Below are 13109 nucleotides of genomic sequence, written 5' to 3'. Positions count from 1 at the left end.
TGCTGTGTAGAAGGGGCATCAGAGAGGGAAAATTTCAGAGCAGGAGCAGAGGGTAGCATCTGCAGATGTGTACTTCATATAAAGAGAATATTCTTGGCAATTTGGACTACCAACTATAAATAGAATGAGGTGCTTCAGAAGGTGATGGTTTCTCATCAGTGATGGTTTTCCAGAAGAGTTCACAACTACTTGAGAATCTGAGTTGGATTGGATGACCTCTCAGGTCCCTTTCACCTCTGGACTTGTATGACTTGATGATTCTTTTCCTTGATTCCCAGTTCATCCACACATTGGAGAGTCAGCGCACTTTTTCACCCCGAGATCGTGCTTATGTGGCATCACTGCTCACTGTGGCATTGCATGGGAAGTTGGAGTATTTTACTGACATTCTCCGGACATTGCTCAGTGACCTGGTGGCTCAATATGTGGCCAAGAACCCCAAGCTGATGCTGCGGAGGTCAGTGTTTCTGATGAGGACCTAGGTCAGTAAAGGTTCTGTGCTGGGAAGGGAAGTGGGATGGGGCCCGGGGGAGGCAGGAGTCAGAGATGAGGCAGGAACTGGGGATTGGGAAGACTGATGAGTGAAGTTCACGAGTTAAGTCTGGTGACAAGAACAAGCGGCATCCAAGTTTGTAGACGGCATCGGGCCATTCATTGTGTGAAGGGATTGAAGGGCAGAACAAAGAGAGGCAAGCATGTTGCCAAAGAATAGGAGTTGGAAGAACAAAAGGTAGAAAGAGGCAGTGGATGTCTGGTGATCCCACCATGCCTAAATGCACTGGACTTTTAAAGAAGCTTCTCAGTACAACCCTTTTTTAGCTTTAAAAGCCCTGAGGACTGGCAAGCTCATGATGAGAACTGATTCAGATAATAGGTAACAGCTGGGGTTTCTCAGCTTCCTGCCATAAGGAGTAGTGGTGTGTGTTTATGGGAAAATTGAGTTTGTCCATAAGAGGCCATTGGTGACCCTGGAGAGAGCAATTTTAGTCAAGTGATGGCAAAGAAGAATCTTCATTGTGTTTACAAGGAAGTCATAGAATCAAGCTCTAAATTCAGGAGAGGCCTCAGTGGTCATCTTGTCCCACCCCTCATTTCCATCTGGAGGACCCAAGGCGTTTAGGGATGAAATGACTTATCCAAGTCCTGAGTGAGAGAAAGGTGGAAGAGGGATTGAATAGAGTAGTAGGGGGAAAAAAAAGGCTTTTCTTTTAGGATAGAGGACCCCTGGGCATTTTTTATAAGCAGATGGGAAGGAACTGAGGAAAGAGAAAAATTAAAGATGCCAGAGAAAGGGTGCAACTGATGGATCAAGGTCCTTCAGGAGGTAGGAAGGAGTGGGGGGGAGGGTAAGAATGGACTACTTCTCAGTTACTGTGTCATAAAACAACTACATTCCTTGAATGTATGAGAGGGTCTGGGAAGGGCTTTTGGACTGGCTTTTATGTGCAGGAATTGGAGTGGAGGTGGAGGGAATGGTACGTATGAATGATGTCTGGTTGTTTTCAGGTCTTCTCTTACAAGGAAATCAAGGTGATGAACTGATATTTTCATTGATGGCTATAGAGTATTTTTCAGACATCTTTTCAACTTTTAATTTTTAAGACTTTTTGTTCTTGGAACAATCCGATTTGATAAGAATTTGTTGCAAATTTCATGAGGACAAGACCATTGTGTGTATTGCCTGGGTCTACAAGGTGACCCGAAGCCTTTGGTGTTGATTATGTGAACCATGTTACCTGATCTCATACTCTCATAGCACTCCTCCTATGCCGCATCTTAGTAACTTCAAACCTCTTTCCTTTTTTTCTCTTACCCAGGACTGAGACTGTGGTAGAAAAGTTGCTCACCAATTGGATGTCCATTTGCCTCTACACCTTCGTACGGGTGGGAAACCTTTGTTTCTTGACCTGGATTATTCAGTTAAATTCCATAAACATTAATTAAGCATATCTTATGTGTTAGACATTGTGACTTCAAACTAACCCTGTGCTCTGAGAGTCTGTGATTAACCCTGTGATTACTGAGGGGTTATTACCAAGCATTACCAAGTGCTTCTCCCTTGCCCTATTCCCTGAATGTTGAGTTAGAACATTAGACAAAATGATGCACACAGTTGGGTTTAGTTTATAAAATGAGTTTGGTGTCTTGTCCAGAAAGGAGTAAGAAGGGATGAATTATGAAGGTCAGTTCCATATTTATAATTATAGATACATGCTTCCCCATTTTTCCTTGTGGGTGATCAGCATTCCAGGTCCTCTAGTCCTCTTCTTCCTTCTCTTCTGGTCAGAAGAGGGTTGTAGTTGATTACATAGGTCTTCTTGTGGTAAGAATACTGGATTTGGAGATGGGGAAACCAAGGTTCAAATCCTGCCATTGTCTTGACTTTTGTGATATCTTTGGGCTTCTGTTTCTGTCTTTAAAAAAATGAAACAGTTTGGATTTTAGACACCTTCTAAGATCCTTTTTATCTTTAAGCCTATGGTTTTATAATACTGTAGGCCCATATCACAAAGGACAGTTTAATGATGAAAAAAACACATTACAAAAAGGGACCAAATTAAGCTTGGGGCTGCATTTTTCTGTTTTTAGCCAGGGTGCTCATTTAGTCCCTTGGGAAGCTGACTGGCCCTTCAGTGAAATCACTCCACTGTTGCAGTGAAGTCCCCTCTGCCCTCTCCACATCCCATTCCTGTTAGTTAGCCTCTGCAACATTCTGATCTCTTCCCAAAGGACTCGGTAGGTGAACCCCTCTACATGCTCTTCCGAGGGATCAAACACCAAGTGGATAAGGGGCCTGTGGACAGTGTGACTGGCAAGGCAAAGTACACATTGAATGATAACCGTCTGCTTCGAGAGGATTTGGAGTACCGTCCTCTGGTGAGAGAATGACCTGCCATTGGTAGAAATTTTGTTGGTTGTTATTTTTGCTTTTGTAAGATATTTAGTATAATATTGGAAGCTACAATCCGAGGATTCTGGAAGGCTCCTTTTTTCTGGGAGGGGCCCTCAAGGGAGTCATTAGAGGGCAACTGGGGAAATGGATAGAGCTGGTTGGTACCTTGAACTCAGAAAAACATTAGTAGTCACTGGGCTCAGGCTTTGCCTGTGAGGTGAGAGCTAGAGAGGGAAAGGAGAAGGGGAAAAGGAATGGAATAATAATTTATTTAGCACCTACTATATATCAGACACTACAGTAAGCACTTTACAAATATCTCATTAAATTCTCACAGTAACTCTGAGGAGTGGATGCTGTTGTGATACCCATTTTATAATTGAGGAAACTGAGGCAGACAGAACTTATGTGACTTGTCTAGAGTCACAAAGACAGTAAGTTTCTGAGTCAGAATTTGAACTCAGGTCTTTCTGATTTGAGACCAAATGCACACTATTCACTGTGCCATCTAACTGTCTTTCAGGAAAGAAATCTGAGTGGGCTAAAAGGGAAGAAAATAATAAGCAGTCTGTTTCTGAGTAGTGGAGGGAGCTGATATACTGCAGACAGGATTCTGATTAAAAAATGGTTTTAACCTTTGAGGTTACATGGTTTAAGACACTGAATCCAGCTTCTAATGTCAGATCATAATTGAGAGAGATGGTACACATATTTCTGGCAAAGAGACTATAGTCATCTTTCGGGGACAAGAGAAGGACTCCCTGGATTAGAGTCACAGGAACCTCTAAGAGATTAAAGGTCAGGGGCTTGAAACCTTGGAGGAGGATTCTGTGGAACAGGAAAAGAAAGATTTCTTTCTCACCGATGAGCCAGGAAGGAAGGGAGGAAGGAAGCAAGAAAGGAAGGAATTAAGGAAGTAAAGGAAGGAAGTTGGGGAAAAAGGAGGAAGAAAAGGGAGGAATGTAAGAAGGAAGCAGAGGAAGGGAGGAAAGAAGGAAGGAAGTAAAGGGAGGGAAGAAAAGAATAGAAGGAAATTAGGAAGAGGAAGAAAGGAAGGAATGGAGGAAGGGGGAGGAAGAAGGAAGAAAGGGAAAAAAAAGAAGGGAGAAGGAAGGGAGGCAGGTAAGAAGAAAGCAAGGGAGGGAGGGAGAGAAAAAAGAAAGGACAGAAAGAAGGAAGCGAAGGAAGGAAGAAAAGAAGGGAAAAAAGGGAAGGAAGATTTATTAAGCACTTTTTATAACTGGGGAAACTAAGGACCTGAGAGCAGCAGCAAATCAAAGGTTCCACCTAGGCTAGGCTCAGGTGGAGGGGGAAGAGGACAGTTAGCTGAGGAAGGAGGGACTGAGGGTCCATCATTCTGGGTTGTAGTTGCAGTGAGAAGTCTGGATCTTGGCTTAATCCTCATTCTCTAGTGTAGACAAGAGGGAAAGGGAGCAGTACCTGACCATCCCATGAACTATATACCAGACTAAACTAGTGAGAGGCTCAAGTTGGAGTCTTAGGAACTTAGATTTTGATTTGGAAGGGGGTCTTAAAGATTTGCTCTGATGTCATACAGATAGTGAACAAAGCCAGGGTAAGGACCTAGGTCTTCTGATCCACACTAGTACCACACTCTGGAAACTCAGACTTTCAGGTGTTTTTCTTTTTTTCTGTAACTTCTTTTCTAACAAGGATTCATTATGGAAATCCCCTACCCTTTTCTTAGTGAAACTTAAGAGGGAATAGGTAAGTACCTAGGAGCTGGGGATGGTAGTGGCAGGATGGCCCTCTCTTGCTGAGAAGAGTCAGTGGTCCAGGTGGAACCTCTAATAGAGTTGCAGTTAGCTGCTTACATTGATCCTTTCACAGACTGACTCCTATTTTCTCTTCACTACCCCTTGCTGGCCCCCTGGAGCCTTTGTGATGGAACTGCTCATAATCACCTCTTTATATGCCCTTCACAGACCTTAAATGCAGTAACAGTGCCAGGGGTTGGATTGGCAGAAGTTCCAGGAGTTCCTGTGAAGGTCCTGGACTGTGACACCATTTCCCAGGCCAAGGAGAAGATTCTGGACCAGCTCTACAAGGGGGTGCCCCTTGCCCAACGACCAGACCCCGGTGCCCTGGATGTTGGTGAGGTGGCTGGAGGGGTGGATACAAGGAGAGGGAGGGATGAATTGGATTGCATTTCTCTCTTGCTGCCGGCACCAGGGTCACCCCCAAAGTTGCCCTCATCCTTAGATGATGAGTTGGAGGCTCATGCTGACCTGAGCCCCTCTCCCTGGACAGCAGCCTGAGAGCTCTGTCTGATGACAGGGCGAGACTGAAGCCTGTCCCTTCCCACTCCCCTCGTAGAATGGCGGTCAGGGGTGGCTGGTCACCTCATCCTGTCTGATGAGGATGTCACCTCTGTGGTCCAAGGAGCATGGAGGCGGCTGAACACCTTGCAGCATTATAAGGTGGGAGGTTACAGGGAGGGGTAGAGAACAAGGGCTCTGGGAGTGTGGACTGGGAGTGGGGTGGGGTACTGGGTGAGAGATAGGGGAATCACTAGTCTTGTCAACAGGTGCCTGATGGAGCAACTGTGGCTCTGGTCCCCCGCTTCAGCAAGCACATTCCCCGGGAAAACCAGGATTATGTCCCTGGAGAGAGTGAGTATCTCTCTTCCCCTTGCACTGGAGAGCATGGCCATCTCCCCAAATCCTTATCCCAAGGAGATCTCCAAGTAAAATCATAAGTGGCATGATTGAAGGTGGCTCCTTCCCCCCCGCCCATGGAGGCCACTTCACCACAGAGGTTGGGGGGATCCCTTGTGGGGACATAGGCTGATCCAGATATGGGGTCCCAAATGCAGAAACCCCAATGTTGGAAGACATGGATGAGGGAGGCATCCGACCTTGGCACCTAGTGAAACCGAGTGAGGAGCCAGAGCCACCCAGGCAAAGGCGAGGAAGCCTTCGGGGTGGAGATCGGGAAAGAGCCAAAGCCATCCCTGAGATCTACTTGACCCGCCTGCTGTCCATGAAGGTAGCAATTCCAAAGGGGTGCCATTCAGGGCAGATGCATGGGCAAATATAGGGCTTGGTTGGGAATAGATAAACTCCATGGTCAAATAGGGCAACTTCAACCTACATTAACAGGACAACAACCACTCTGGTGCCTGGGACTGAAGGATAACCTGGGTTCTTGAGGGCTGTGCCAGTCAAGTCTAAGCTTTGGGAGAACCAATCAAGGTGGAAAGCCCTTGAATGTGATCTCTATAATTGAGGGTTGTCTGAAAGCCAGACTACCTAATGAGCCTTATAAGAGGTGAAATTTTTTGGCTCCTGCAGTTCCCAAAGATCATCTTGAGCAGCAGTAAGGGGAGTAGTGGTGAAATCACAGATCATTGAAGTGTTACAGATGATGGACCCTACTGGGACTCATTTTTCAATGTGTGTTGGAGTTGGCTTGGACTGACTGGCTCATGAGGGCTGATAAATTTTCAGTGTGAGCATTTATACCTTAGTAATCAGCAAACGCTACAAATTAAGGCTTGATTTGTTGTTTTGTTGGTGACTTAGACTTAATAATAGTGATGGAGAAAATATTAATAATGCAAATTAAACTTGAAAGTGTGGCAAGTGTTCATTCCTTGTACCACTGTGCCCCCAGTCTTTTTTTTTTAAGTTTTTGCAAGGCAGTGGGGTTAAGTGGCTTGCCCAAGGCCACACAGTTAGGTAATTATTAAGTGACTGAGGTCGGATTTGAACTCAGGTCCTCCTGACTCCAGGGCCAGTGCTTTATCCACTGTGCCTCCTAGCCACCCCACCAACACATTCTTTCAGTATTCTTTGTCCTGAGCAGACCTATCCAAACTGATGTTTGGTTCTGGGTGCAACATTTTTTTTTGACTTTTTTATTTTATTTTTTCAAATATCATGCAAAGATAGTTTTCAACATTCATCTTTTTGAAAATTTTTGAGTTCCACATTTTCCTCCCTCCCTCCCTTCTGGCCCCCCTCCCCTGATAGGAAGTAATCTGATACAGGTTATACATGTGGGTACTACATTTTGAGGGAGGACATTGACAAACCAAAGTGGGCACAGAGGAAGGCAATTGAAATGGTGAGAGGACTGGAGATTATGTCTTATGAAGATCATTTGAAAGCACTAGGGAGTTTTAGCCTGAAGAAGGGAGGACTTGGGTTACATGATAGCTTTTCAAGGATTTCAAGGGCTGTTATTTAAAAAGATTAGACTTATTTTGCTTGGCAAGAACTGGGAATATGGATGAAAGTTGTTAAGAAGCAAAGTAGATGGCTGATTCAAGGGAAAGCTTCCTCCTGATTAGAGCTGTCCAGTAAGTGGACTGGGTACAGAATGGGTAGAGTTGCCATCTCGGCCGAAGGATGGATACTTGCCGAGGTTTCATTCTCATTCCAGGCTTTTCTCTTTTCTTCTCCCATGATGCTTTTTCAGGGCACCTTGCAGACATTTGTGGATGACTTATTCCAGGTGATCCTTAGTACCAGCCGCCCAGTGCCCCTGGCCATCAAGTATTTCTTTGACTTGTTGGATGATCAGGCCCAGCAGCATGGTATCTCAGACCAGGACACCATCCACATCTGGAAGACCAACAGGTCAGGGTGCCAGGTGGACTGAAGGGGTAGTGTCTATGACTGTCCTCAGGCCTGTTTTGTGTACAAGACTGTTTTTGAGGTTATGGTGAGCTATGTGATGGACAAGCATCACTCTATACACCATCCCTTAGAGTAAGAAGTTCTGGCAAGAGGTTTTGGGCTGTGGTTGGGAGGAAGAGGACGGGGAGACTCCTATCTACCTAGAACTTGCTGTTCTCACACCCTGCCATGGCCTGTCCTGTCCTGTCCACAGTCTGCCCTTGAGGTTCTGGATCAACATCATCAAGAACCCTCAGTTTGTTTTTGATGTCCAGACATCAGACAACATGGATGCTGTGCTCCTCGTCATTGCCCAAACCTTCATGGATGCCTGTACTCTTGCGGACCACAAGTTGGGCCGGGTGAGCCCCAGGGGTTGAGGGTGGCCCAAAAAGTATGGAGATTAGGGGCATGAGTCAGGCTGTGGTAGTGGAGAGAATTTTGGAGTGGGTAGGGTGACAGGTGGTGGGAGGAGGAGGAATAACATTAGAGAAAAAGGTATCACAAAGAAGGGGGAGGTAGCATGGATTTGGGGTTGGTAATGAGATATAAGATGGAGGTAAAGGTCTTAGGGTCAGGAAAACCTGGGCTCAAATCCTGCCTCTGGCATATATTAGCTGTGTGACCCTGAGAATTTCATTTTGTCCCAAGGAACTCTCTTAGGCTGTATTTTTGAAGAATTCCACATCTAAATAGGTGTAGGGGATTTTTCACACTGAGAATTCTCTACACTGATAAAACTGCAGTCCCCAACTGACTCTCTGCTTCCAAAAAAAATGGACTATGGGAAGGAATGAAGTATATGACTTGGTTGGGGAGGTGAAATGAAAGTTTGGTTTGAGACAGCACTACGTTGATCATAATTTTCAAATAAAAAAATTGAGATAATAGAATTTAGGGACTGAGAGATGAGACATTAGGGATCATCCATTCAATTCCCTAATTTTCCAGATGAGGAAACTGAAGCCTAGAGAGAAATCATTTGTCTTGTTCCAGGTCACCCAGGGAACAGATAGAAGAACTGTCATTCAAACACATGTCTCATCTTACTTGCTCCTTTTTCATATTCTTCTATAAATCATTGAAGATCCCCATGACATGCAGCAGGCTTCCTTGGTGTCTCAGTGTAACTCTCATGCTGTCAATCTTGTGGGTTACATGACAAGCCCCCTTCTTTCTCTTCTGGTCATACCCAACCTTGGTGATGTCTTTTATGCCACTTCTCGTATATCCTTGGTAATATGCTAGGACCTTTATACTTCTACTATATATCTTTCTATTTCTATCTTTTCTGTTGGTCACCTACAATCAGGATTCTTCTGAGGTCATGTGGTTCTATGTTTAAAACCTTTAGCCTCACTGAGGAGATACTGCTGATGAAAAAGGGACTTTTGTGTTAGGGAGATTTGAAATCAGAGAAGAATAGCTGTTTTGATAGTGTTTGCTCAGTTCACTGTACATCTTCATTGCCTGTCTAAGACATAGATATAGATGGACTAACTATTGGGCTGCTTACTCAGTGACAGATCATAATCTGGATGAAAATATTCTAAATATATATATTACCATACTTAAAGGTACAGTCTGAAATAGAAAATCATGTGTAGAAACCGGTTTCTTTCTCATATTTACATTTCAGGTAACCACAATATGAGCATACACAATTTTCATAAAGATGTTCCTGGTCCCCTTTCTTTTGATGTGATAACTACTGTCTTGTAATCTTTACCCATTCTTTTGAGATAGCTTGGAAAATAGATGTTTAAGTGACTAATGTTGTAGCAAATTCAGAACACATTTTTTCATATATATATATATATATATTTTCATATATATATTTGTTTAGGACCAGCTGCTCTTCCTGAATTCATATTTTTAAGTAATATTTTTACTTCTTCATTAGATCCTATTAGATACCAAGGTGAAAGAGTCCAAATGAGGTGGTTCTATTCATCAGTGATGAGAATAGATTCCAAAGAAATGTGAACAAATCTGTTCCATTACATGACTTTTTTGTCCTTTGAATTGCATCTTTAAATGATCCCATGATGATCTGGTTTAGTTAGTTCTCAATACTAATTTCACATTCTTTCATTACTTTTCACTGTGTTGTGGGGACAATCTTGCTTGTGTCCTCCTTTTCCATGGTGTTTACATTTTTTCTTTCTAAACTAGAATTAATTGTTCTTTGTGTCATCTTATCTGTTTGACATTGAGATGTCACTTGATGAGGGCAATCTTTGGACCTTTTGGCCACTTCATCATTGTGACTCTTACATTCATTAAGCCTTTCTAAGAAATTGTGCTAATCAGAGTTGGTAGCTTTTACCCATCTCCTCTTATTGAGAACAAACAGGTCATGTTTCAGCTGTTGTAAGCACACACTGTATTTTCTTATCTGTATCTTTTCTTCTAATCTGGTGGTGATTTTGACCTTTGTTCTAACTTATAATTATCAGACATTGTTCAATGAGCTGATTCAACTCTGATTTCCATTTTGGTAACCCCACTGTTTCCCTGGCCTTTAAGGTACAAATTAGATAACATAGGTAACGGTTTTTGCAAACTTTGAAGTACCACATAAATGTTAGTTCTTGTTATTATATAGTAAATTGAATGTTTTGTGATATTGGTCAGGGCTTGTCATGACCAGACTCTCTGACTCACTTCTTAATTAAAGAATTCGTGATATGTAGGCTTGAGGCTTTTGAGTAATCCATAAGCTTTTGGCCTTTTTCATTTCTTAATCTCAAACCATATTTTCCAACATTTCTTTCTGTCCTCTCTGTGGCAGCCTTCACATTTGAGTTAACAAATGGCAGGGCATATGTTGATTTAATTCAGAGGATCTTTAAAGTTTTTCCTGGAATTTCTCTGCTTGTTTATCCTTTATAACCAGTGTTGGTGTGCAACCTGTAATTATCTTCATGGTGGCCCTTTTGCTGATGCTCATCATGAACATTTCAAGGTGAGATGAGCAAGAATTTCATGAAATTGTATTTGGGCACATGATAAAACTAACTCCATTAATTCCCTTAGTTGTTTCTTTAAGGAGAAATCTTGAACTGTTCTTTCACTGGCAGCAAGTTCTTTTTCTTAGTTTTGTTTCTAGGGAGAAAGTCAATATAATATTGTTTAGTTCCTACATCAGTGTATCCAACTCATTGATCTTTGGACAAAGGTTTCACATTTAGAGTATTGACTGTGTCTATGGACAAATATTTTGTAATGTTTGTGATAGTCTTAAAAGACTTGATTCTTAGTCCCCTTTCTTTCCTCCTTTTACCAATCTGCCATTGTCTCTGGGAATCTGAAATTTCATGGGTCACCATGGCCTAAAAATTCATCACTTAATGGCCAAATCTGCTGGTAGCAAGTCTTTATGTACATAACCTAGATTGATCTTTGGGCAGCAGCCACAGTCTCCTACTGGAAGAGGTCCCAGCTTGGGCTAAACTTGCCAGAGCATATCTTCCACTGGCAGGTTCTCAGTAACCTAAGCTCATCTCAATGCCACAGTGAGGTATGGAGTAGGACTTTTACAGCAACCAAATAAAGGACAGTTCTAAGGCAGTGAAGTAGAGTATTTGATCATCTGCTGTGGAATGCTATTTAAAAATGTAGAGGAAAGAAAGACTCCCTGAGGGAAGGTGAACTTGGAGTCACTTCTTGGAGGAAGGGATGGTTGTGACATTTTTGGAGATGGGAGAAGGTAAGCAAAGGTATGATGGTGGGTGGGAAAGAGTAGATTGTGCAGAGTCCAAAGTTGAGACTGAAATGGAGAGAAATCATATATCTCTTCCTTCCTTCCTTCCTTCCTTCCTTCCTTCCTTCCTTCCTTCCTTCCTTCCTTCCTTCCTTCCTTCCTTCCTTCCTTCCTTCCTTTCTTTTTTCCACCCTTGCTCTTTCTCCCTTCCTCTTTACCTTCCTTCCTTTCACCCTCTCTGTCTCTATCTTTCTGTTTCTGTCTTTGTCTCTTCTTTCTCTCTTCCCTCCCCCTTCCATTCCTTCCCATCTCAAATGAAAAACAAAAGAAACCCCTCATAATAAATATTCATAACTCAGAAAAATAAATTTCCCCCTTGGCTATGACCAACAGTATATATCTCATTCTGCACTTTGAGATAAAGAGATTGGTAGCATGCTTCATTACCTGTCCGGAATCATGGTTTTTCATTGTCTTTAGCAGTATTCTAAAGACTTTTAAGTTTTTTTTAAATTATATGAATATTTTTGTTTTCTAATTACATACAATGGTAGTTTCTATCAATCTTTATTTTTGCAAGGTTTTGAATTTTACAATTTTTTTCTCCCTCCTTCCCTTCCCCCCTCCCTCCAACAGAAGGCACTCTGATTTGGTCTTTACCTTTGCTTCCATGATACACATAGATCCAAAATGAATGTGCTGAGAGAAGAAACAGATCCAAAAGGAAGAAAGGAAACATTAGGAATAGAAAAATTACATAATACATATGACATAAAGTTGTTTTTCTTGATAATGTTATTGTCTTTGTAAGTTATTCGCCTAGTTCTGCTCATTTCATTCTTCATTGGTTCTTAGAGGGTCTTGTTTCTTTTGAAACTGTACATTTCATAATTTCTTATAGCAAAAGAATATTCCATCACATTCATATGCTATAATATGTTCAGTCATTCCCCAGTTGATGGCCATCCCTTCAGTTTCCAATTCTTTGCCTCCACTAAAATAGCTGGTGTAAACATTTTTATCCGTATGGGGTCTTTTCCTCTTTCTTTGATCTCTTTTGGGACAAAGGCCTAGTGTTATTTACCAAAGACCTTTTCCAACAATACATTTCTGACCATTCAGCCTTTTATTTTATGAAGTATCCTTAGCATGTATGAGGTCACAGGTTTGGGAACCAGTTAGTAGTAGTTCAACTGTGGCTGAGCTCTTTTGAAGGAGGAATGAAGAAGGGAGAAGAGGTAAAGATCAAAAATAAGCCTTGGGGAATTTCCAGGGTTCAAACTCTGACTGTGGCTTCTCCCTGTAGGATGAATCAATGAGAGTGAAGAACTAAAGGCTAAGAATAAACCATGGGGAATTCCCAGGGTTAAAAGAGCTGAAGGAAAATGAGGAGACAGTAAAGGAAATTGAGAATGAACTCCCAGAAATTCAGGAAGAAGAACAAGAGAGTAAAATATCCTGGAAGCCAAACAGGGGGAGGAAGTATGATGAACACAGGGCCAGACATCCTTTTGTTGTCTCATAAATACATGGTGGAGACTATAAAGAGTTTCCATGTTCTATTTCTGACCTTCTTTTATGACTTTTGGTATTTACCTTGGTGATCTTTCTAACATCCTGGCCTCATTTCCTGACCCCTCTATTTCCATATCTTTGGTTATCACTCTACCTCAACCCACTAAGGAAGTCACCCTGTATTCCTTCACTATTCTTAGATGTGGAAAGTTATTGTGTTGCATTAAATAACATTGTGCTCATGGTTAGGGCATGTGTGATCTTGACACTGACAGTTGCTAGTTATGTCACCATAGGCAAGCCACTTACCTTCTCTCAGCCAGTTTTCTCATTTTTAAAATGGGGAAGATAA

At 42.3% G+C, this 13109-nt stretch overlaps 1 protein-coding gene across 3 annotated transcripts in view; it reads left to right on the top strand.

Moving 5' to 3' along the window:
• The window catches only part of PLXNB1 (plexin B1), a 71363-nt gene that overhangs the window by 50307 nt on the left and 7947 nt on the right, over positions 1-13109 (top strand). For all 3 annotated transcript variants that reach the window (XM_074197624.1, XM_074197623.1, XM_074197622.1), the window contains 9 exons: positions 279-457; positions 1818-1884; positions 2731-2877; positions 4840-5008; positions 5231-5334; positions 5442-5526; positions 5730-5902; positions 7337-7497; positions 7751-7898. In XM_074197624.1, coding sequence (XP_074053725.1) covers positions 279-457; positions 1818-1884; positions 2731-2877; positions 4840-5008; positions 5231-5334; positions 5442-5526; positions 5730-5902; positions 7337-7497; positions 7751-7898 — 1233 coding nt within the window. The remainder of the gene's footprint in view (positions 1-278; positions 458-1817; positions 1885-2730; positions 2878-4839; positions 5009-5230; positions 5335-5441; positions 5527-5729; positions 5903-7336; positions 7498-7750; positions 7899-13109) is intronic.

Source organism: Macrotis lagotis, chromosome 8, assembly GCF_037893015.1.
Source record: "Macrotis lagotis isolate mMagLag1 chromosome 8, bilby.v1.9.chrom.fasta, whole genome shotgun sequence".
Classification (NCBI taxonomy): Eukaryota; Metazoa; Chordata; class Mammalia; order Peramelemorphia; family Peramelidae; genus Macrotis; species Macrotis lagotis.
The sequence above is the reverse complement of the archived record's forward strand: the minus strand, read 5'-3'. Positions and strand labels throughout refer to the sequence as shown.